We start from the raw sequence: 24,331 nt of genomic DNA on the forward strand, positions 1-24,331 counted from the left end.
CAAAAAGTGAATTTACACTATAAAATTATTTTAAATAGCCTAGATGTAAGAGCTGCAAGAAATGGAAAGTGATCTTTAATTAAAGGGGTGTTAGTCAGCAAGACTACATCTCTCAGAGTGAAAACTGTAAATCACATCCCTTGGGAATTGTCTGCACAATAGCTCAAATCACAAGGGTAAAGGAGAATTTATCATTATAAATGATCAGTTTACCTTCCTTTTGTTTGCAGAAGTGTTTGGTTGCCAGACCCAATCCCTTGTATTTTGCTATTCATGTAGAACTACTGAAGCAAACACCAGGAAGCCAGTCTGAGGTTTTAGGAAAGGGTGGAGCATTTATAAAACATACTATAACACATGTGTAAAACAAACATTCCTACTAAGTTGTATTTTATACTAAATGTATATTTTGTGCATTAAACAGGACTAGCACTCAGGAAATTTGAGTGTCACATTTTTATTCTTGAACCAAATGAGTTCAAAGAATTCTTGAGCCCAGGGGTTCAAGGCTGTAGTGCACCATCACACCTGTGAATAGCCACTGTACTCCAGTCTGGACAACATAGCAAGATCCTGTATTTAATTTAAAAAAAAAAAAAAAAAACCAACAGAAAAAAACATCTATCCATAGTGTATGTAATGAACTTTCAGGCAGAAGTTACAAACAAACCTGATGTTATAATTTTACTTAGCTCATATAATATGGTAGTGTGGCTTCAAGGTTGCTTATTCACATAAGAGTTAATGTTTAATAAGTCCCCCAAACAACAACTGAAAACTTTCAGGGATATAGTCCATATTTATTTTTTATTTTTTAAGGTGGGATTTCTCATTAAGATAATTAGTAATTATGTCTTTCAATTCAATCTATATAGTACCATATACAACAAAGAGAAAAAAACCAACAAATACATATGTAATACACTACAGAACTTACACAGCATGTACACATTCAAATATACGTGGATGAGGGGTAAATTACAGATGCTACACAATTAATAGGCATTCAGGAATATTTTCACATTCAAAAAGAAATCAATTTCAATCAATCAAATCAATATTATTGTAAATTAAATTAAATCTTACCAGTTGCAGTGTCTGGTATATTAAGTTTGCTTAAGTGGTCTTTCTGTGCTTTTGCTAGCATACATATTCTATGAAATTCTTCTTTCAGATCCCAGAAAGTCTTCTCTATATTACCCCTAAAAAATAAAAATCAACATTTTAAAATGTAAAGCTATAATTTCCAAGTTTTTTAAATAATCAAACTTATGTAGTACCATTTTATGTGCCACAAAATATTTAAAAGTTAAAAAAAAAATTTTAATTCCTAGACAATATCCCAAAAACCAGCTTGTGTTTGTAGAGGGCCAGGCACAAAGTAAGTGATAAATTAAAAGTTTTAATACATAAATATAGTATAGTCTAGCATATCTACTTATTCATATATACACTTAATGCTGGCTGTCTTATTCTCACATTAGAAATTTCAATGCATTGACTTTTGTTCTCTGCAAACATCTTAAATAGAATATTAAATATTCCTTATTTTGGTAAAGTTCACATTAGGATCCATCCATATAAAGAAATATAGCCTTAACCCTTGGTCTATTGAAATAGTAGAGCTTTAGAGAATTCAAGTTTTAGATCCAGCTCTGCTATTAACTGCATGACTTGTTTAGGTCATTTTTAACATGTAGGACTCTGGGGATGGTCACTTCCACTTATTCTAAAAAGCGATTTTTTTGCAATTGTTAAAGCTTAAAAAAATATATAAAATATATTTCAGTATTGATAATTTTTAAGAGTTGGCAAAAAAAGGATGTAGAACTACCTTTCATGGAGCAAAGGACTGCCAAGACTCCTTGCTGAAGTTTCTTTTCTAGGAGAAGAAACCTCTTGTCTTCTTACCTTAAAGACACAAAATGATTACTATTACTACTTTAAATTGCTTCCAAATTCAAATGAGATCGAGTAAAGAGAAAACACAAAGGAAAATTTATTTACCTTTCCTATTGAAAAATAATTTGAGACAGCTTATAGACCTATATGTAATATACAATTGATTTTTTTCTTTAAATGAGAAAAATCAATGAAAAAGGAAAATGAAGGAGGAAAGTCTGAAGAGATGAAATATTTCTGGCAACTTCAATTACTATTTCCAGTACTGGTAATTTAAGAAATTTCTCAAATTCAACTACTGATCAAAATTGCTGCTCTGTTCACCAAGCACTTCATATGCCCAGAAACTTAGGGGGAAATAAAATGTATGTGTTTACTTCTTTTGATATTCAGTAAAAATGGCCTATATATTTAAATTAATGTGTTTGTCTTTTGTTATAGATTCTTTGCTGAAGAATGCAGCTGTATTAAAGGAAGAAAGAAAACCAAGCTACAGCTCCTTATAATTCAACAAGCATTTAAAAGGTTTATAAAATGGTGCAATTATATATTTAAGCTGCTTCAACACAAGTTCTTGCCTGTTCTTGCCTTTCACTCCCACCCTGTGGCTTACACTGGTATTACATCTATTCTGACATTTAAAAATCAACATTAAAGAACATGTTGTAATAATGTATTCTATGGCTTAAATATTTAAAAAATTTTACACCATACCTAGAAAGTGTTGTGTACCTTCTAAAGCTTATAAACTGACAAGTCCAGAGATCTGAAGAATCCTAATACCGAATCATAAGTTATAATTCATCCAAAATTGTATAGTTCTTAAATTTCAAATCCAAACCAGGGGATATCTATCTTTAGTGACATTTAGATTTTATTTAATTAAGGTCATTGTAGCTATTAAAAATGGAAGACTTTACTTCATTGTGTCTTATCACTTAAGTACTTCACTCTTGCTTTTCAAAATATTTCTTTCAATTTCTTCAGTCTTATTTGTTCTCTAAGACAAAGACTTGATTTCAGTTTGTTTTTCTTAAAATTAATATCTTCTCCAATTTATTTCCCAGTTTTTTCTAAATAAATGCTTTAAATATATAGAGAGTATTATTTTTATAGTATCTCAAAATTAGTAAAATAAAATCTTGCCAATACAAACAATTTGTGATTTTATACATTATATTGTCAGGCGAAAATAAAGATTATTTTGTTGCTGCCTGCATATCGTGTGTTTGACAAACATTCAGGTCATATATTCTTCTGGATTAAAACTGCTGTACTGAGCTTTATAATGCAGTCATATCAGAAGATATTTTCACATTCACAGTTTTTTTTTTTTAAAGTGGTAGACAAGGTTTTTCTATGGTGTTTTGTGCAATGAGAACACTCAATGGATTTTAGTGTGGACTAGGAAGAAAGGCAACATTTTACAGCTAGCCAGCCGGTCAGAATACCACAAATATGAAACAAACTTTTCAAAGATTTTATCATTAAGTCTGTATCAACAAAATCAGAGAAGAGGTATATTAGGAGAATACTTGGCCTGGCACGGTGGCTCATGCCTGTAATCCCAGCACTTTGGGAGACCGAGGTGCGTGGATCACGAGGTCAGGAGATTGAGACCATCCTGGCTAACATGGTGAAACCCCGTCTCTACTAAAAATACACAAAATTAGCCAGGCGTGGTGGCAGGTGCCTGTAGCCCCAAGCTACTTGGGAGGCTGAGGCAGGAGAATGGCATGAACCCGGGAGGCGGAGCTTGCAGTGAGCTGAGATGGCGCCACTGCACTCCAGCCTGGGCAACAGAGTGAGACTGTCTCGGAGCGGGGGAGAAGGAGGAGGAGGGGGAGGGGGAGGAGGAGGGGGAGGGGGAGGAGGAGGGGGAGGGGGAGGAGAAGAAGAAGAAGAAAGAATACTTGTATTTGACAATTTAATATGGTCAAACAAACCATAAAATAAGTGATTAAATAGAATGACCTCCTTATAGTGAGCCAAGATTGTACCACTGCACTCCAGTCTGGGTGACATAGCAAGACTCTGTCTCAAAAAAAAAAAAAAAAAAAAAAAAAAAACTAATGGGGATGAAGAGGACTGAAGGAAAAGATAAGAAAAAAATGACAAACCTTTGTCTCACTTGGTAAATAATTGATGCTAATCTGTGATGTTTAGATTTGATAACTAATGTGGGTGAATTTATCAAGAAAAGATTCCTTGGGTGTATTGGCAGGAGGTGAAGGAGGACTCCTTAAGGAATTCCTATGAAGTATCTAAACTAAGGTCTTCAGCTTCTTCGGGGTTAGAAACACAGCTCTGCTTACTATTATTTTTGTTTTTATTGTTATTGAAAAAAATATTAGTGGTTGTACTAGGCAATACACTGCACCTTTTATCATTCATGCCAAATAAACCTGTTAATATATTTCAAATGAAAATTCTGAGTTCCCAGTACCCAAGAAAAATTTTCAGAAAGGGACCTCTTAAAATGTTACTTGGAAAAAAAAAAAAGCTAAACAGTTTTCTGACAGACATTTTGAAGTTGGGTTTATTTACAATGGGGCATAACATGTTAATGCTATTTTCCATTATAGCAGTCTGATACAACTTTCTGAAAACAATCATTAATTTTTCAAAGGATTTAGGATTAGTATAATCAATGGCAATTCAACACTTTTCCAGAAACTCAGACTTTTTCAGTGCATGATCTTAATAAAGATTAATCAGTTTGTTGAGCATCTCAGAGAGTAAGGATAACTTGTATTTTTCTTTCGATTCTCAAATATAATCCAAGTGGGCTCTGTACTGCAGGAAGACGAAGTTATAACTTCAAATAAGAAAGCAAGGGAATTTTGAACATTATATTTTAGGAGATTTTAAGCATTAAATCATTCAAAAAATGAATTTATTTTGAGGTACTAAAACTTAAAATACTTAACATCATAAACTGTTCCAAGTACTAGTTTGGAAATGCTGAACTTGTGGAATGAATGCTGAAATAAGAGTTTTACACATCATACTTTTCATATACACTTCCAGTATGTCGCTGGGTAAGTCATTCAACTAAATCCATTAAGATAAACACATCTGAAACAGTTGGAAGATGTAAAATGTTTCCTTAAATTTCTTATGTGAATTGGGAGAATTTTGATTTAGTGTAAGTCAATTTAAGCTTCTCATAGATGGGTATTATATCAAAAATATATGTTCAGGGGACAGTTGAATATGCAGTGATATTTAAGAAGGAGAAAAAAAGTGGTTAATATTTCATTAGTCCAAACCAGGCTTTATTCTTGATGCAAACATAATGAAAAATGTTTTTGTTTCGCATTCTGGGATGTTAGATATCAACCTCTCAAAGAAATGTATGTTTTCCTTAACACTTGCTTTTGTTACAGTTGATACTAAAAGTGAAATTGTTTTATTCCTTTTATAAAAAATTGGAAAGATAGAAAGGAAATAAAAATTATCATTCAAAACCATATTTTTTCTTAAAAATTTTAAGCAATTAAAGTCAGTAAAATAAAATTGAGTTATGGAATTTTTGTTTTCTTTTTTTGAGACAGAGTCTCACTTTTGTTGCCCTGGCTGGAGTGCAGTGGCATGATCTTGGCTCACTGCAACCTCCATCTTCTGGGTTCAAGCAATTCTCCTGCCTCAGCCTCCTAAGTAGCTGAGATTACAGGAGCCCGCCACCATGCCTGGGTAATTTTTGTATATTTAGTAGAGACAGGGTTTCGGCATGTTGGTCAGGCTGGTTTCGAACTCCTGACCTCAGGTGATCTGCCCGCCTCGGCCTCCGAAAGTGCTGGGATTACAGGCGTGAGCCACCGCACCCAGCTGAGTTATGGAATTTTTAAAGATAATTCTGACTAAACTCTTTAACAAGATGTATATTCTCTCATATGTATGTAAGAAACCCAAACTTTAAAAGGCTTCTATTAAGTGAAGAAGGTACGTTTTCAGTGATACATATTTCACTTTACTCCAGTGTTCATATCAAAGACTTCCTTTAAACTTTAGTTAGGATCCTTGCATGCAAAGGAATATTTATTTTTAGCTAGCTCAGGCAACTGAGTGTAGTCAATGTTTTATTTTGTTTCTGGATGAGGCTAAACAGAAATACGCTTTTTAAGCAGAAACAAGAATCCTTACTTGGATCAATATAAACTAAGAAATAAGCCAAGGTGGGATGGGATGGATTGGTAGAGGGAATATAAAACTATGGAATAGGTATAAATGTTAGCTTGATAAAATTCATTACAGAAAAAGGAAAAGTAAGTAGTAGGAGAAAAACTGAAAATAAAGATTCATTTGTCACTTAGATTTTTGAGATTTAAGAATGAAATGTTAAAGGAGGAACTGAGGTTGAGTATTTCATTACCATATGAAATATGGTATCTTTTGTCTACATACACTGAGACAAAAGATGTTATGGTGAAGTCAAGCACTGGATACAGCTGAATTAGGGAGAAAGTAAAAAAAGGGTGGAGACAGAAAAAGATTAAGGTATAAAACAGGACCAGAAAAAAATTACAAAAAGATATTTGATAAGAATAAACATAAAAGAATAGTAACATAAAAGTTTGAAGACAAAAGCTAAAAAAAATATAATATTGTATTTAATCTAAAAGAACTTATAGCCATATAAAATCTATGGTTCTCTCACTCTCATTAACATTCCTGAAAATCTAGCAAAGCAAGAGAAACACAAATCCTAGGAGCCTTGTCTGTTCTGTGTGATACAGTGTGCTAGGCAAACCCACTGCCAGTGTGGGAACAACTCCAGGGTAAAATGGGATCCATCCCAGAGTTCTGAAGGAAGTGGCAAGAAAATAAACAATATAAAAATAAAATTAAACACCCTAATTACTTCCAAGTTCTTTATTGGGTTGTGGTTTAACATAACCCATCCCCACAATCTCTACTGATTCAATGCTACAATAAAACATATTGTTTCAGAAAAGGTAAAATCCTTTACCAGTACTGCCACAATTACTGTAATTTCAATTCTATCCAAGTTAATTTGTAGAATGAGATGAATACTTTTCTACTATCTGTCTTCTAAGTCTTTCACTTTGTATTAGGTACCTTTTGCATATATCTTTCTGAATTTATTTTTTTAAAGGGAAGAAATATTTGTGGAGATGCTTTTTTAATGTAAAACGGAAACTGCATAACTTCAGTGACCAATTTAATTAAGATTTCTCACACTCCTTTCACTCTTTCCCCAAATACTACACTTAAAATGAACTGATCCGTGCTGCGCATGGTGGCATGCTCCTGTAATCCCAACTACTAGGGAGGTTGAGAGGGAGGAGTTTGAGACCAGCCTGGGCAACACAGCAAGAACCCGTCTCAAAAAAGAAAAAATCAACTGATTTGAAAAAATCCTTTAACCACAAATTTAGTGTTATACCACTACACCATGAAGAACAGAAGCTATCTTCTTGAAAATAGCTATTATTTAAGCAATTTGCATGTATTACTTATTTAACTTAAATCACAAAATCTGCTTATTTTGAGATGGAGGTCTTGCAATGCTGAGCAGACTAGAGTCAAATTTCTGGACTCAAGCAGTCTTCCTACTGCAGCCTCTGAAGTAGCTAGGACTACAGGTGCACGCCACTGCACCTGGCAAGCCACAAAATCTTCTGAATTATGTACTTAATTATGATTTTAAAATTTGCTTTGAAGAGATCAAATAATTTGTATATAGTTTGGCAGACGGAGTAGCTGTGACTGGAACACAAGCCTTTCTGCCCCAGTAGCTTTAACTACTTAGCCATAATGCTTGGCTGCTGGAGAAGCTAAGTGGTACAGTTATCCAGCATAGGGCTGGAGATAAAGAATGGTTACATTTACATATTGCACCAAGGCAAACTAATTTTAAGATTCTAAAATCTTCCTGTCATACAATAAAAATACATATTTATCACTGAGAAGCAGTTACAGGCCACGTTTTGATGCTTAAATATTGCCCAGGATGGGAGGGGAAACCTTTGGTATAGCCTTTTTTTTTGCTGTGTTCTCAAGGATGTATCGTACAAATAGAAATGTACATCCAAAAATAACTTAAGATAGATTTACTCAAGTTTTGCCAAACGAGTCACTTGTTAACATAGGCAAATTTGGCAGTACTTTCTTTGACAAAATTTCATAGTATTTCTCAAACTTGGCATAGAAGTTAAGCATTTGACAAAGCATGACAATGGGTAGAGTACCCTACCGGTAATTCTATCCTCTCTGGAAAGCTTAACTCCCTTCCTGCCTCCCCAGCTATCTTTTAATAAAAGACTGGGTATAGTTATAGTAGCTGATAAAGTCCTTGTCTGGTAATTTCAGTGTCTGAATCATCTTAGGGTTGGTGTCTGTTCTCTTATAACTGGGTCACATTTTCTGGGTTCTTTATATGTTGGGTGATTTTGGACCATATCCTGACCATACTCAGCTAGAAAAAACCAAAAAACTAGACTTTAGGAGTTAAGATTCCATAGTGTAGGAGTGAGCACCTAACAAACCATTCTTCTGCAAATAACAGTTATAAACTTTGGGCCACACACACACACACACACACACACACACACACACACACCCCAACTACTTGAAAACATTGAAGACCGAACTTTGCATATATTGGAGGAGAGTCAAAAATGTGTAGTAAGTAAATTGGCTTAGAGTGCATTCCCAGTTTTCTATGGTTTTGTCCTGATGATGGCCACACTGCAGCAGAGGCACAGTAGTAGCTGAAATTCCAACAAAAAAGCCCACTAACATTCTGGCTGGAAGAACCAAGAAGGAGAATGAGATCATAACCATGGTCACCGGAGAGTGAGGGAAAGGAGCCCTAGAGAATTTGAGAACCTTAAATTCTGAGTTTCAATTCAGCTCAAGTCTCTGGCAGTCCCAAAGTTGGGCGAGACTAAAAGCTTTGTAGCTAAAGCTCTAAGGATTGAACTGAGATTGGAGCTGCCTCTCTCCATAGGAGTGACAAGTTACCCTGAGCTAATCAAGTTCACTGCCTGTAAAAACAAAACTACCAATACCCTTCACCACTCTAGAAAACATTTTGTCCATTTCTTAAAACAAACAAAAACTCCAAACATGTAAGTACTATAGGACCCAATGAATGCACTCCTGGGCACTTCAAAATTTATGTTCACACAGAAACCTGTATACAAAATATTTACAGCAGCACTCTGTCTATAAGCTAAGAAAAAGATAGGAAGCACTTTCTCCTCTGAAGTCATGATTATGTCACCTAAAAATGGTTATGGTAAATGAAATGGCTCATTCAAAACTGTTTTAGCTTTCAGTTTACATAATGTTCTCCCAAGTGACCTAGAATAATTTTGGCTCTTGTCTAGAGATTATCCTTTTTCCATCAACATATTGTAGAAAATTTAACTTTACGTATCTATGTACGCATAACCAAGAAAAAGGCAAATAAGAACTTTTCTTCTTTTCTGTTAGCATCAAAAAAATCTTAGGGCAGGAGAAACTCTAAAGAAACTGAGGTTAGGTCTTTCCTGAGTAGTAAAATTCAAAACTGGGGGCCTCACCACCTTTTTTTTTTTTTTTTTTGGCCAAGAAAGAATTTAGCAAAAAATAAACAAACTACCAAGACCTAGTATCTTCTTCACGTCAAAGGGGAATTAACATTTATCAAAAAGAAAAAGAGTAGGAAGAAGAATTTTAGATTCAGCTTTATCAAAAAGTTATCACTTTATGCTCACGGCTCAGGATAAGATGAGAAGCAAGAGCTGAGGACAGAAGTGAGGAGTCTCAGGCTGCAGAATAGATAAAAAAGAGAAGGCAAGAGAAAGAATGTTCAATGAGCAGAAGCAAGAAGGAAAACAAGGAGATTCACTGTGGCCATTTGGCCATTTAGCAGACATATGGTCCAGATGTAACTTCTAGAGAATACAGACAAGTCAGTGGCTCCCTATAGTATTATTAAGATAAAATGTAGAGGGAAACATGCTGTCTTTAATGTTAAATAGTCAAGAGAAATTAGGAGTAGAAATAACAATGAGTAAATCCATCAAATATGGAATTACTTAGAGGAAACTAAGCTTAAATGCAAAAATCACACTACTATTGACAAACATAATAGGAAGGAGACAACAAAAGATGCTCATCTTAAAATTATTCGTTTCCAAAAGGGACTTATCAGGGAGGGAGACAAAAACCACAGGTTAATGACAATGCAGAATGTGTGGAAACTGCTATACAACAGTTTTATTAGGATTCTAAGATATATAGCTTAGAGCATAAGTATATAGAAAGATGACTAACTGGCAAAGAAAAAAAATCTTTCAGGGAATAAATCAGCTTTCATAACATAGCAAGACACTGCTTAACCAAGCAACAGAGAAGCTCGGAGTGTATAGGTGCAAATGAAAAATTAGATGACTCTTTCCCTCCTCTACCCTCAAAATCTAGCAGTATCTTGGAAGGAACTACGAATCCAGTGAGAGGATGTTAAAACACAATACCGGGAAGAGAGTTAGCTGAAGATCCTGTACTTAAACAAAGCTAAGTGGTTTTCTTAGTATTGATTTCATATCCTAGATACAGTCTTGCGCCTTTAAAAATTACCAGAGTACCTAGTATGCAGCACTTCATAGTCCTAGGGTTTTATGGAACATACTAGAAAATGCAGATATCTACTATCAAACTATCTTTTAACAACTTAAGAGTCAAAATTCAGAGTCTGCTCTAGATTTAATATAGATTAATTCACAAGCATCATGATTTAAAGTATGAAGATGTAAAACAATTGATTATCCAATGTATGTGAAAAGAACTGATGAGGAAGCACTAGGACCTCCATGTACAAGTAAACATTCCTGAGGAGATGCTGGAGTATTCTTAGAACATGACATTTTTCAGTAGGATGAAAAGTAACTTACTGAGAAAAAGGCAATATGATTTTTTTTCTAACAGGATATTATAATATGGTTAAACCAGTGGTTCCCAAAATATGGTCCAGGATCCTTAAGGGTCCCAAGTACCTTTCAAGGGATACAATGTTGGAAGATGTAATCTGCCATGGCCCCTGAGCATTCGGGCACATTTTTGCTGTTCATGTCAGGAATACAAGAATCTCACTGTTCTTTACCTGGGGCTTTTCTCAGGCTTGTGTTTGCAGAGAGCAAATTTGAAAGACTAGGTAATATCTCCCTCTTGGACAAAGAGCAGGCATGCTTACCACCTGCTATAAAATGGTGGGTTCCCCAAGCTCAATATGCCTCTCCTTCAATGTAACCATTGCATGTATAAGCATCATCTGTGTCTATCTGTGTTACCTCCTAGGTGGGACTAATGAAAATAAGATGTTCTTGGCTACTCGTTTTACTGTAAATAATAAAGTCCTTTTTCTCTGATTCACTTTTCTGTTTTTCTCCAGTACCCATGAAACAGTAACTGGCTAACTTATTAGCTTGTAAGTAGAATAAAATGAAATCCCAGACCCTGACATAACGACATAATTGAAATCACAATTGTCACAATTAAGATATTATTAATATTTGCATTTTTTACTGTGTTGGCATTTAGGTTGATTATGCAAAAACAATGGTGAGTAAAACTGCTGGTGCCCGAGTATGACTAAGGCCATATCAAACTGTTGTCACTGTATTCTTCAATGTCACACACTCAGGAAAAAAACAGCAAAAAAAAAAAAAAAGGCAGTTTCAACTAAGAATGTCCTTAATAAGGCAGTAAAATGATTAATTTTACTGAAACTTGATCTCAACATATTTTTAATATTTTGTGTGACAAAATGGGAAGTATACACACAAGGACTTCTGCTGCATACTGAAGTACAATTATTGTCTTGGGTAAAAGTACTTGTGCAACTATTTGAGTTCCAAGTAAACCAGTTACTTTTCTAATGGAATGCCATTTTGCTTGAAAGAATGACTGACACACAAGCTATGGTTATTCAGACATTTTCTCAAAACCAAATGAAGTTAGCCTGTCATGTTAAGGAAAGCAACTGACAAGATTTGTTGCCAATGATAAAATTTGAGCTTCCAAGTGAAAATTAAAATTTTGGAAAACCTGTACCTGTCATAGTAAGCTTGACAGATGCCCAATACTTAAAAGATTTTTCTGATGTGATCAGTGATGATGTTAAATGTGATTTAAAAATATTATATAATAGGTCAACATTTGCAAGATCTACACAACTTAGTGAACCAATATTTTCCAAATGATTCATGATGTAACAATCACACATTAGTAAAAGACATATTCAAAGTACAAGATAGACCAACAGCTTTTAATGTAAAGTTCACTGATATGATTTCAGATTCCATATTGCAGCTAACATTTTAAGATACTACCAAATTTTAGTGCAGTATCAAAGACTATCCACAATTGCTAAAAAGGCTATTAAAATACTCTTCCCCTTTTCAACTACAATATCTATTTTGAGGCTAAATTTTCATCATATAATTCAACCAAAAAAAAAATAAAAATCACAGCAGATTGAATGTAGAAGCGCTTCATAACACAGAAAAAAAAATACCTTCAAAACAGATTTAGAGAATTTTTTTTTTTTTTTTTTTTGAGACAGAGTCTCACTCTTGCCCAGGCTGTGATCTTGGCTCATGCAACCTCCACCTCCTGGGTTCAAGCGATTCAACTGCCTCAGCCTCCAGAGTAGCTGGGATTACAGGCACCCACCATCATGCCTGGCTAATTTTTCTATTCTTAGTAGAGACAGGGTTTCATTACATTGGCCAGGCTGGTCTCAAACTCCTGACCTCAAGTGATCCACCCACCTTGGCCTTCCAAAGTGTTGGGATTACAGGCGTAAGCCACTGCGCCCAGTCAGATTTTGACAACTTTCAGGATGACGGGTTATAATAAGATAAACTAGATGGTTTGTGGGTGCTATAGTTTGGATATTTGTTGCCTCCAAATCTGATTTTGAAATTTGATCCCCAATGTTGGAGGTGGCCTAATGAGAGGGGTCTGGGTCATGGGGGCAGATCCCTCATGAATAGAGAAATCCTGGGGGCTGTGGGGGTAAGGATAGCAGGTGAGTGAGTTCTTACTCTTTTAGCTCCTGAGAAAACTGGTTGTTAAAAAGAATCTGTCACCTCCCCTCTCTCTCTTGCTTCCTTTCTCACCATGGGATCTCTGCAATGCTGGCTCCTCTTTGCCTTCTGCCATGAGTGGAAGCAGCCTGTGGCCCCTGCCAGATGCAGATGTCCAATCTTGAACTTTTACAGATATCAGAATCATGAGCCAAATAAACCTTTTTTCTTTATAAATCACCCAGCCTCAGGTATTCCTTTATAGCAACACAGACTACGATGGAGGTGGACAGGGGGCTATTCCTTACCTATCGAGGTTGAGAGAACAGCCTTTCATGTCTTGGCCAAGAGAAATTAGGGCTGGATAGACTCTGTTGACTCTATTGTGTGTGATTTGAAGATGAGTTTTAAATAAAGGGAAGTGTGAAAAAAAGGATGAGAAGGGGAAATAAGGAGAGAAAAACCATACTAGAGACATTCAAATTTGCTTCTAAGTTAGGAAAGAGAATTTAGAAGGTTGACATATCACTTCTCATTTTCTTTTCTTCCTCAAAATTATTTCCAGTATTTTAACAAAAGCAAAAACTGTAAGATGATGTACTGAATTCAAAAACACAAACCCAGAGCAGGAAAGAGTTAGGAAGAATTAATCATTTAGATTTGGAAACAAAGTTTCTGCAATAGAAAATTTCAATGTAATTATTAAAACATTTTGGATATCAATATTTTTTTCTTAAGAGTTTGTGTATTGGCCAGCCACAGTGGCACACACCTATAATCCCATCACTATAGGAGTCCGAGGTGGGTGGATCATTTGAGATCAGGAGCTCGGGACTAGCCTGGCCAACATAGTGAAACCCCGTCTCTACTAAAAATACAAAAATTAGCCAGGTGTGGTGGTGCATGCTTGTAATCCCAGCTATTCGGGAGGCTGAGGCAGGCGATTCGCTTGAGCCTAGGAGGCGGAGGTTGCAGTGAGTCAAGATGGCACCACTGCACTCCGGTCTCGGTGACAGAGTGAGACCCTGTCTCAAAAAAAAAAAAAACAGTTTGTGTAGTATGACACTTCGGAGAAAACTGAACTTTAATGAATAAATTGGTTGAGGATAGTTGTTTTCCTTTCTAATTGATATTCTACCAAGAAGTCTATAAAAAAGGCTGGTCTCCAAAGAGGAGTAATATAGAAGCATTAGATATAAAAATAGGGTATATATAATGCAGTTTCTAGAAAGAAAACCAGGAGAAGCAGTACATTTGCTCTGGATTACAAGGTAAGGATTACCTGAAGTACTACACACAAACACGTTTTTCTCCAATTCTCTAAGCCCCAGCCTAGATTGGCCTGTGCCATTGTACAGTGTGCATAATCACCATTTCTGTATGATAAAAGATGGAAAGAAAAGATTAAACATTAAAGGAATTCAGGGGCAAATTTTTAAAAAGTTGAGTAACAAACAAATGCAGTTAAATTTATTTCAAGTTCCTCTCTTAGAAGAGGTGCTATGTGTTTAGATGATGTAAATGAGATGTGACTTTTCCACAGAAATCACTTAGTAGTTAAATATGTTGACTAACGGCCTAATTTTTAGCTTTTGTTCAAATGATGAAAAACATGTTTATCATTTACCTATAAACCATTTTAAAGCTTTTACTTACTTGGACAATATATAGCAACTTAACAAACAAATGTGGTTTAAGAGAGTTGCAACAGAAAGTGTCTGGAGTGTTGAGAGAAGCTATAGGGGCCCAAAACTCAGATGATCCCTAAGTGGGCACTGCCCTTGAAGTCCAGTGTATATAAGATATAAACAGTATAAGGATGGGGATGCCATCTAAGACCTAGACCTGTGAGATTAGGATTTTATTAGCTACAGAAGATCAGAAAGCAGAACAGAGTTCAAGTTCATGTACTGCCTGCCAAAATTGCTATGCATAATTGAAGGAGCAAACCATGCGTAAATGCCACTCACTGAAGGACTGTCTATAGAATAAACTAAGAAAAAGGTAGCAAGCACTTTCTCCTCTGTAGCCACGATTATGTCACCTAAAAATGGTTATGGTAAATGGCTCATTCAAAACCTTCAGTTTTAGCTTTCACTTTCAGTTTACATAATGTTCTCCCAAGTGACCTAGAATAATTCTGGCTCTTGTCTAAAAATTATCCTTTTTCCATCAAAATCTTGTAGAAAATTTAACTTTACTTATCTATGCACACATAACCAAGATAAAGGCCAAGTAAGAACTTGTCTTCTTTTCTGTACTGGAACCTAAATTGTGGGCCCTTGATCAAGCCCTTAAGCTGAGAATTTTAATTTTTAAATTAAATTAAGGCCCTATATGTTTTATCAGTGCCATAAAATTACAGTTAGAATTTCTTTTTTTTTTTTTTTTTTTTTTCAGACAGAGTTTCGCTTGTCACCTAGGCTGGAGTGCGCGATCTCAGCTCACTGTAACCTCCGCCTCCCGGGTTCAAGCAATTCTCCTGCTTTGGCCTCCCAAGTGGCTGGAATTACAGGTGCCTGCCACCACACCCGGCTAATTTTTGTAGTTTTAGTAGAGACTGGGTTTCATTTTGTTATATAATTAGGACTTTACATTATTTTATAATGCTTGCTAATTGCTGTAGGTCTCCAAATCATCATTTCCTCAACCAGACTATAGCTCCTTAAAGGGGATAGATGTTATCTATAACTTACAATACTATTGCTGTTTTGTGTTTTGTTTTTTGTATTTCCGTTAATAACCAGCAAGGCTTGGCAAATAGGAGTTCAATAACTACTTCTTGTATAAGTGACTGACAAATGACTTTTTAGACAACAGCTTTCTTGAAACATGTCAGAGCTTCTATATTTACTTGCAATTGTCCAGTACAGCACATCTTACTGCTTGCAATTGCCAGCTCCACAGCTATATCACTGTTTATACTATTCTAAACCTAAAACATCTTTCTTGTTCCTCAAAGCTACCGTATCTGCTGATCTAATCACAATGATAGCTATATTTGAAATCTGCAAACTGTTTAACTGACATCTTTCAGTAACAACTGCACTCGTCATATACCTGAGTTTTTAAGTCAGATGAAAAATAAAGACATGTATAAAGAATAAATTAGAAATATATAGACATGAGAACACATAAACTCTATTTAATTAGTGAACTCATACCATGTTTACTTCATATTTTGGATCCTAGAATCTGAAATAACTTTCCAACATTCAATAATGTTAATTATTAAATCAAGACTTTAAGCCGGAAGACAGGGAAAAACATCTCTTTGCTCTCCAGTGGTTGGCAGTCTTAAGTATACATCATGAATTCAGAATTATTGGATAAATGATGAAAAGTAATTTACCAATATCATCAAATTTTTTGTCTTCTATATTATTGCTTTCTACATATTTTCTTGCATCAAACCACCGAGAATTTTGTATAATTCTCCACAGGAACAAAAAGTGGCATAGAAAGATGAGGGCAAACAATTTCTGTCAAAACCTAGACACTCAAAATAGTATTTAGTTTGGCAACCAAACTATCTTGCAGAAGCAAATTACAAAAATCTCATTTCTGAGATTTTAAAAGTGACACAGTACATTACAATCCTGGTTTTTAAAAAAGTGAATTAAACTGATAATTTATAGTTTTGTATTTTTATAGAATACCTTTATATTTGTTACACAAATACAAAACTTGTTATTTAAATAGTAACCGCTAACATGGACATAAGTTACTATGTCTGACAATAGTGTTCTGTAAACAAGAGATGAATAGTCTTTGTCAAGAATAATTGTGTGCATTTTTGTTATCTGATTTCCTATCTGCATTTTCAGTTTTTAACATTATAAAAAAGAATCAGTAATATGCAACAATTTCTTAGTTCTCTAAGCATTGCTATTATTATCCTCTGGAAAATATATTCATATTAGAATTTTTGAAATTGTTCTTAAGATGATAGGCTATGATATTTTTTCCCTTTAAGATTAATAATCACATGATTCAGGAAGTTAAATTCACTATTAAGTGAATATTAAGTTCCCTTACCTTTCATCAATATTTGTTGTAAGGTAAATTAAATTAAGTATCAGTCTCCTTGTCTCTTGATCTTTCACATCCTCTTCTGTACACCACAATCTACAATACCTGTGTTGCTTTTAAAATATATCTATGAAACTTTGATACTCATCCCTTCAAGGGGTGCAACTTAATTTCTTGCCCCACTACTTAGTGACTTGCTTCTAATGAACAAAATTAAGTGGAAGTGAAGGAATATGACTTTGAGACTAAGTCACAGAGGGCACATTTCTCTCTCTCAGATGCCTTACTTCGAGTGAAGTTAGCTGTCAGTTTGGGTAGACAGGCTCATGTGGAAAGGTCTCTGGCCAACAGTCATGTGAGTGACCCATCTTGGAAGTGGATCCTCCAACCAGTTAAGCCTTCGGATGACTGCAGTCCTCGTCCACATCCTGACTTCAACATAAGAGACCCTGAGTCAGGGTCACCCAGGTAAGTCACTCCAGAATTTCTGACCCACAGAAACTCAGATACATTTGTTGTTTTAAGCCCTAAGTTTTGGGGTAAGTCTGGAATAATATGAGAGAGAATACAAAAGACTGTGCAAATTACTGTGGTGTACAAAAGACAAAACTAAGGTTTTCCATTAAACTGAGTATTTCCTTCCCCACTGTCTCAAGCAGAGCACTAAGGGTCATCTAATGATAGAGGCTTTGTCTTTAACTCTTTCTGTCCCTTTAGAAGTCAAAGGATTTTTGCATGCTTTTTGTGTAGGAATAACATGAATAGAGATTGAACTATAAATTTCATGTCTCTTCAGTAAAATTTTCTAAAAGGGCCTCTTCCCCCTTCAAATATCCCTCTTTCCTCTACTTCATGTCTCTTTTTCCAAGGCAGCCAGAATGGCTATTTGCTAAAATGTCCACCTTTCCCTTCTCAAACATCCTGACAAAACAAAGTCCTAAACAAAACAAATAGTCTAAAGAAAACAAATTCTCAAACCACCGACCAAACAGAAGGAGGAAAGGACTGTGGGTGGCTCATAGTGGCTGCCTTCTGTTACTGGTTCAAAGCGTTTCTATTAACTTACTAATTCATTATAGAAGCTAGGCCAACTGACTGGGAATGTGATTTCTAGAAACAGATTAGTTTTGCAGAAGACCAATAATATTAAAGTATACTAAGAACAGAATAAAAAAGAATCACACCATCACCTTAACCATTTCTCTATAATGCCTTCTAGTTCTCATCCACGTGGGTGCATACTCTTAAAAAACTGCAACCAACCAACATGGATTTTTTCCATAGTGGAAGAAGCTTGAATATAGCTACATATTCAGAGTTCTTTAGGAAAAGTTTCACCCGTATTAGCTAAAGGTGAATTATAACTCACTAAGTATAGACCAACACATAGGCCAGTGGAACATATTTTAATTTTCATTGCTTGATGGGCCAGTATTTTTTCTAACATAGGCCTAATTTTTTACACTAAGCATACAGACAACTCTCAAATATTCAATAAATCTAATATATCCATTCTTTTAGAATATATTTTCTCTTTTCTTTAATCCCTTATACGTTTAGTGCTCATTAGCACTTTGGCTAGAGATATATAAAATAAGAGGAAGCTGAAATACAAGACAGTTAATTTTAATTTTTATTAAATGGTTACAAGGAAAATTGAGTTGATCAGCTATTCAAAGTATAAAAATGTGGCTATAACATAAATCTTTCCCCTATTAGTAAAGATAATTAAGAGAACTCACTGAAATTAGATTTATTCCTTACTTGGAGCCTTTCCTCTTACCATCTGCCCAAAAATATAGTTACAATTGATGTAATATTATTAATTCTTTGCACACAGGCTATCTCTGAAATGATTTCTGTTACTTAAACTTAATTTCACCCCAGGTAGCCAGATATATATTTCACAGATAAAACAATTAGCCTACAGAATTTAAACAAATATAATTTTTAAAGAGATTTCTGTTGAAGGTCTGCTTTTGATACTTATTGACTGAAAATAAACTCTAAAACTTTCATAAATAACAAATTATCCAAATTAAAAAAAAAACTATTACTATATCTTAGAGCTTTTCACGTCATCCCTTTTGTTCTAACCAAAGTTTTATTTTCAAAACTACCTTCTACATAGTTTAAACTGGAGATGTCCTATTACTTTCAAAGGAATGCTATAAATTATTATTAAATTTGTGGTAAAGTAATGGCATTTGGAAGACACTGAAACAGGAAGATTAGAAATATTATTTATTTAAGCACTAAATTTATGTCAGTATAGTAATTCTACAATTTTATAATGTACTACAATAGGCCTAGTAACAAAATTGTATTCCAAAAAGTCAGAATCATTGTTTCTCAATTTCCTCTTTTGCAAAATAAACCTAGTATATTTCAATGCCATGGTTTCAGTGTTTATCAGCATTTTTAGATACATGAAAAATCGAATGGGGGTGAAGAAAACTGAATGACTCAAAGAATGGTTTCAAATAAAAATATATGTAATAACGGGTACCAAAATAACTTCTTATTGTAAAACTTTTATTTATAGAAAAAAGCTCTCGAAATTGGATTTCTCAGATTTGATGTTAAATAATAAGATAGTCTTAGTTATGCAATCAGTAACTGAATAACCCTGACAAAGTGAAAATCTCCTACTTTAGTTAGAAGGAAAGAAATAAATACAGCACTCTTGATTTAATTGTTGTTGTTGATGTTAAGAAACCTTATTTGCTAAGAGTTCTTATTTTATTCAAAATATGTATCATCCCACTAAAAGCCAACTCATCTCATTAAAGATATCCTTTTCAAACTTACAAAATTTCAATGACTTATGAAAACATGGAGAACAATATAATATACATATATACTACCGAGTTAACAAGTGTTAACATTTTGCATACCTGCTTAGCTCTCTTCTATTAAAAAAAAAAAAAAAAAAAAAAAGTTGCAGATATAACTGCTGAAGCCCTCATTATTCCTTTCTCAGATATCAGTCTCTTTTCTCCCCAATTCTGGAAGTGATCGTTTTTCTAAAGAAGATGTGTGCCCTTCCTGTCCAGGTTTTTATACTTTTATTACATATTTGCGTTTCCACAAACATTAACGTTATGTTTTAAAAACTACATAAAGTATCCTAATTAGCCAGGCGTGGCAGCATGTGCCTGTAGAATTGCTTGAACCTGGGAGGCGGAGGTTGCAGTGAGCAGAGATCATGCCACTGCACTCCAGCCTGGGTGACAGAGCAAGACTTCATCTTCAAAAAAACAAAAACAAAAACAAAACAAAATAAAAGCAACAACAACAAACTATATAAAGTATTCCCATTTTATCATTTTGTAATTTCCATCTTTACTCAACATTGCTACTGAAATTTAGGCAAATTAATATATATTTAGTATATTTTAATTTTTCTAAAGAGTTTCTAAAGATCAACTATTCTGTTATGGGTGGATATTTAGGTTGTTGCTAACCCATGGCATGAACGTCCTTGTATATGTCTCCTTGCGGATATGTATTATTTCTTTCTGTATTACTTCAATAAAGTTTTGCTTAAGCTAGTTGGGTGGATTTGTTTTTTTTTAAACTAAGCACAGACAATTGAAGAAAAAGCTAGAAAGCTATTTTCTAATCTGTCTTATTATTTACCTGATTTTAATCTTTTATTTATTTATATACACACACACCCACCCACATATATGTACATATGTATGTGGATGTGGCTTTTAATTAATTATTTAGAGACAGGGTCTCACTCTGTTGCCCAAGCTGGAATGCAGTGTCATGATCATGGGTCACTGTAGCAGCCTTGATCTCTCAGGCCCAAGCAATCCTCCCACCTCGGCCTACAGTAGCTGGGACTACAGGCATGTGCCATCCTGAGTGGCTAATTTTTAAATTTTTTATAGAGATAGAGGTCTCCCTATGTGGCCCAAGCTGGTCTCAAACTGTTGAGCCCAACTGAACCTCCCTCCTTCACCTCCCAAAGTGTTTGAATTACAGGAGTGAGTCACTGTGTCCAGTCCTATTTCTTTGTTAAATCTTTTCTTTGTTGAAATGCTTGTGATGTAGAAAAAAGGTTAGTAGGAAATACAAAACCTTAGCCTTTATTTTACTTGAAAATAGTTCTTCTATTCAGAAATATTTAAGTCACATATTTATATATATAGAACTTCTGTTTGGAATTCCCGTGGTAGATCACTTCAGAAAAATAAAATGAGGAAGCTATGTTACGCATCAGCATTTGAATGTTGCTTTCTGCAGAAGCAATGTCTACCTTTGGTAGTTTTTCCTTTGCTATTCCTGAAATCACTTTATTATGTGGCTGATCAACAGTCAAATTATTCTTCCTTGTTTCACTGTCTTCAAGCAGAGGAACACAGCCATAACTGCCATCTGCAAGACAAAAACCTCTTGGATATTAGCAGAAAACCCTTATTTTTGGTACCACCTGAAAAAGCAAAAATAATACAAACTCAAAACCGTAAAGAGAATAGATTTTAAGGTAGGAGTTTTAGAAAATTCTTTAGGTAACAGTTACTTTGACAAGTTGTCCATTTACATTTTTTCCTTCCCACTAAACATACAAAACCCCTGCTCTCCAAAAGTCAGCAGTATGTAAAATATACAGAATTTAGAAAACTAGAAATATGCTCTTTGCCCCTGTCAGCAACAATTCAACTTTTATATAAGTCGGATTTTCAGGTATGCATTTCTTATTTGAGATAATTATTTGTATTATGACTCCATGCTTATCATAGGAAAATTAGAAAATACAGACAGCCAAAAAGAGTAAAAAGTAAATGCTACCCAAATTTTTATCACCTGTGAATTATTCCAGTTAATACTTCTTTTCCTAAACATATAAATTCACACAAGAATCACTCTTTTTCTGCATAAATGAAAATAACACTTATTTACGTATCCTGCTTTGTTCATTTTGCTATATATCATCAACATATTCTTACAAGTTAATACCTATTATCACTTTTCTTGGCCACATAGCTATTCATATAGATCACTGTAACTACTGAATATTTGTTTCTAGCTTTCCATGATTAGAAATTATACTGTAATACACATCCTTGCATATATATTTTTGAGTACCTGAACAAATGTTTTCTCATGATATAGTCTTAGGACTTGAGTTTTTGGTTCAAAAGGCATAGATGTTTTCAAAAGCTTTTGCTGCTATTTACTGGCAAATTGCTTTTCAGAAAGTTTTATAAACTTAGAGTTCCACCATATAGTATAGTATAGTATAGTATAGTATAGTATAGTATAGTATAGTATAGTATAGTATAGGTGAAAGTCCACTTTCCCATATCCTGCAAGTGTTCATTTAAATAAATGTAACATATAACTGTACCACAGTTATAATATCAAAACTATGGAGAAACAACGAAGGAATACAACAGAAGAACTCAACTTACACCTTTCTTTTCACCAAGAGGTTCTAGAAATACATAAAAAATTAACATGCACATACCTTGAGTGGAATTCACAAGAAGTAACTGTGATTTTAGCTTGTCAATAATAGTTTGTTGAAGGGACAGCTGTTCCTGTTGTTCACGTATTCTCTGCTCATAGTTCTCAGTCTGCTGACATAAAAACCAGTTAGCGTGATATTTACTGACAGACATGAACACATTATTTACCATCCATTAATAATATAAATAGATACGAGTTGCCCACATTGTCATTTTGCAGGTATTGTGATTTATGAGATACAAGTTGTTACAAACATCAGTGATTGAAGACACTTAAAGCACCGTAAAAGTTTTAAAGATTATCTTATTTGACTGGGCGCGGTGGCTCACGCCTGTAGTCCCAGCACTTTGGGAGGCCGAGGCAGGTGGATCATGAGGTCAGGAGATCGAGACCATCCTAGCTAACACGGAGAAACCACATCTCTACTAAAAATACAAAAAATATTAGCCAGGCATAGTGGTGGGCGCCTGTAGTCCCAGCTACTTGGGAGGCTGAGGCAGGAGAATGGCATGAACCTGGGAGGTGGAGCTTGCAGTGAGCCAAGATCGCGCCACTGTACTCCAGCCTGGTAGACTGAGCAAGACTCCGTCTCAGGAAAAAAAAAAAAAAAAAAAAAAGATTATCTTATTTAAACACATATCAGTCAAGGATTCAATCTACGATTTCCTGATCCTTCAGTAAGGATCAAAACTGTAATTTAGCATTTATTCCTTAATGAAAAAAAAAAAGCACAAATGAAACAACAAATACTATATTAAAGTGATTTTTAAAAAATACACACTAACTTAAAAAACTAAGATTTTGTGTCTTTCAAATAAACACACTTCCAAATTTATTTTTAGGGCACACAAACACTAAGGAAGTATTGATAAAAATCAAAGGGACAAATACAAATTATAAAATTATAACGACCAGAAACTTCTCTGCTAAGTTTTAAGAAATTAAGAGAACACCATGGTTGACCTTTGGTGTCTATCTTAAATGCCATAGTTTCCCTTATATTGTTAATCCATTCATCTTGCTATTTTATTGCAATGACTGTGAAAATAAAGCAATGAAATAAGACACAAGTTTGTACTGAGGAATACAGATGCTGCAAACCTTCAAGCAAATTTGAAACTGTTGTATCACAATTACCAAATTAGTACAGTCTTAAAAACGTATCACCAAACAGTAACAGAGAACTTTTTTTTTTTTAAACCAATTTCTATCCCTGGAGGGATAAATAATGTCTAAGTTGCAAATTCCTTGAAATATAAAGTGAAAATGAAGTTCTAATAATCTCAGAATGATATTCAGTAGATACTATTTGACTTTAAACTGATTCTTAAAGTTCAAAATTAGTGAAGCTCTATTATTTTCAGAGACCAATAAACTTAAAAATTTTAATAAATTACACAGCTGTTCATCGATTAGCAAATATAAATTAGCTTAAGAAATTAAAGCTTGGGAGGCTGAGGCGGGCGGATCACGAGGTCAGGAGATCGAGACCATCCTGGTTAACACAGTGAAACCCTGTCTCCACTAAAAATACAAAAAATTGGCCAGGTGTGGTGGCAGGCGCCTATAGTCCCAGCTACTCGGGAGGCTGAGGCAGGAGAATGGTGTGAACCTGAGAGGCGGCACTTGCAGTGAGCCGAGTTCGCGCCACTGCATTCCAGCCTGGACAACAGAGTGAGACTCCATCTCAAAAAAAAAGAAACGAAAGCTAAATACATTTTCCCAAATAAAAGGTGAACTTTTATAAGTAATACCGTTCAAATATGAATAACTGACAAAGCTGATAAGCAACCCATGTGGTGCACTGTCTTTGCACACTGCCTAAAGGCAGTCTTACATAGTTTCACATTCCCCATAGAATTCATATAGAT

At 34.7% G+C, this 24,331-nt stretch overlaps 1 protein-coding gene and 1 long non-coding RNA gene across 5 annotated transcripts in view; one reads left to right on the forward strand and one right to left on the reverse strand.

The window, feature by feature from the left end:
• Window positions 1-3,057, forward strand: part of LOC104666031 — a 32,777-nt gene extending 29,720 nt beyond the window's left edge. Inside the window, exon 4 of the long non-coding RNA XR_748491.2 lies at window positions 2,344-3,057. This is a non-coding gene — a long non-coding RNA (uncharacterized LOC104666031). The remainder of the gene's footprint in view (window positions 1-2,343) is intronic.
• Window positions 1-24,331, reverse strand: part of TANK (TRAF family member associated NFKB activator) — a 112,019-nt gene that overhangs the window by 10,325 nt on the left and 77,363 nt on the right. For all 4 annotated transcript variants that reach the window (XM_010368006.2, XM_010368005.2, XM_010368003.2 and 1 more), the window contains exons 3-6: window positions 22,459-22,567; window positions 21,247-21,365; window positions 1,835-1,911; window positions 1,087-1,202 (exon numbers count right to left, since the gene is read on the reverse strand). In XM_010368006.2, coding sequence (XP_010366308.1) covers window positions 1,087-1,202; window positions 1,835-1,911; window positions 21,247-21,365; window positions 22,459-22,567 — 421 coding nt within the window. The remainder of the gene's footprint in view (window positions 1-1,086; window positions 1,203-1,834; window positions 1,912-21,246; window positions 21,366-22,458; window positions 22,568-24,331) is intronic.

Source organism: Rhinopithecus roxellana, chromosome 14 (assembly GCF_007565055.1).
Source record: "Rhinopithecus roxellana isolate Shanxi Qingling chromosome 14, ASM756505v1, whole genome shotgun sequence".
Taxonomy (NCBI): domain Eukaryota; kingdom Metazoa; phylum Chordata; class Mammalia; order Primates; family Cercopithecidae; genus Rhinopithecus; species Rhinopithecus roxellana.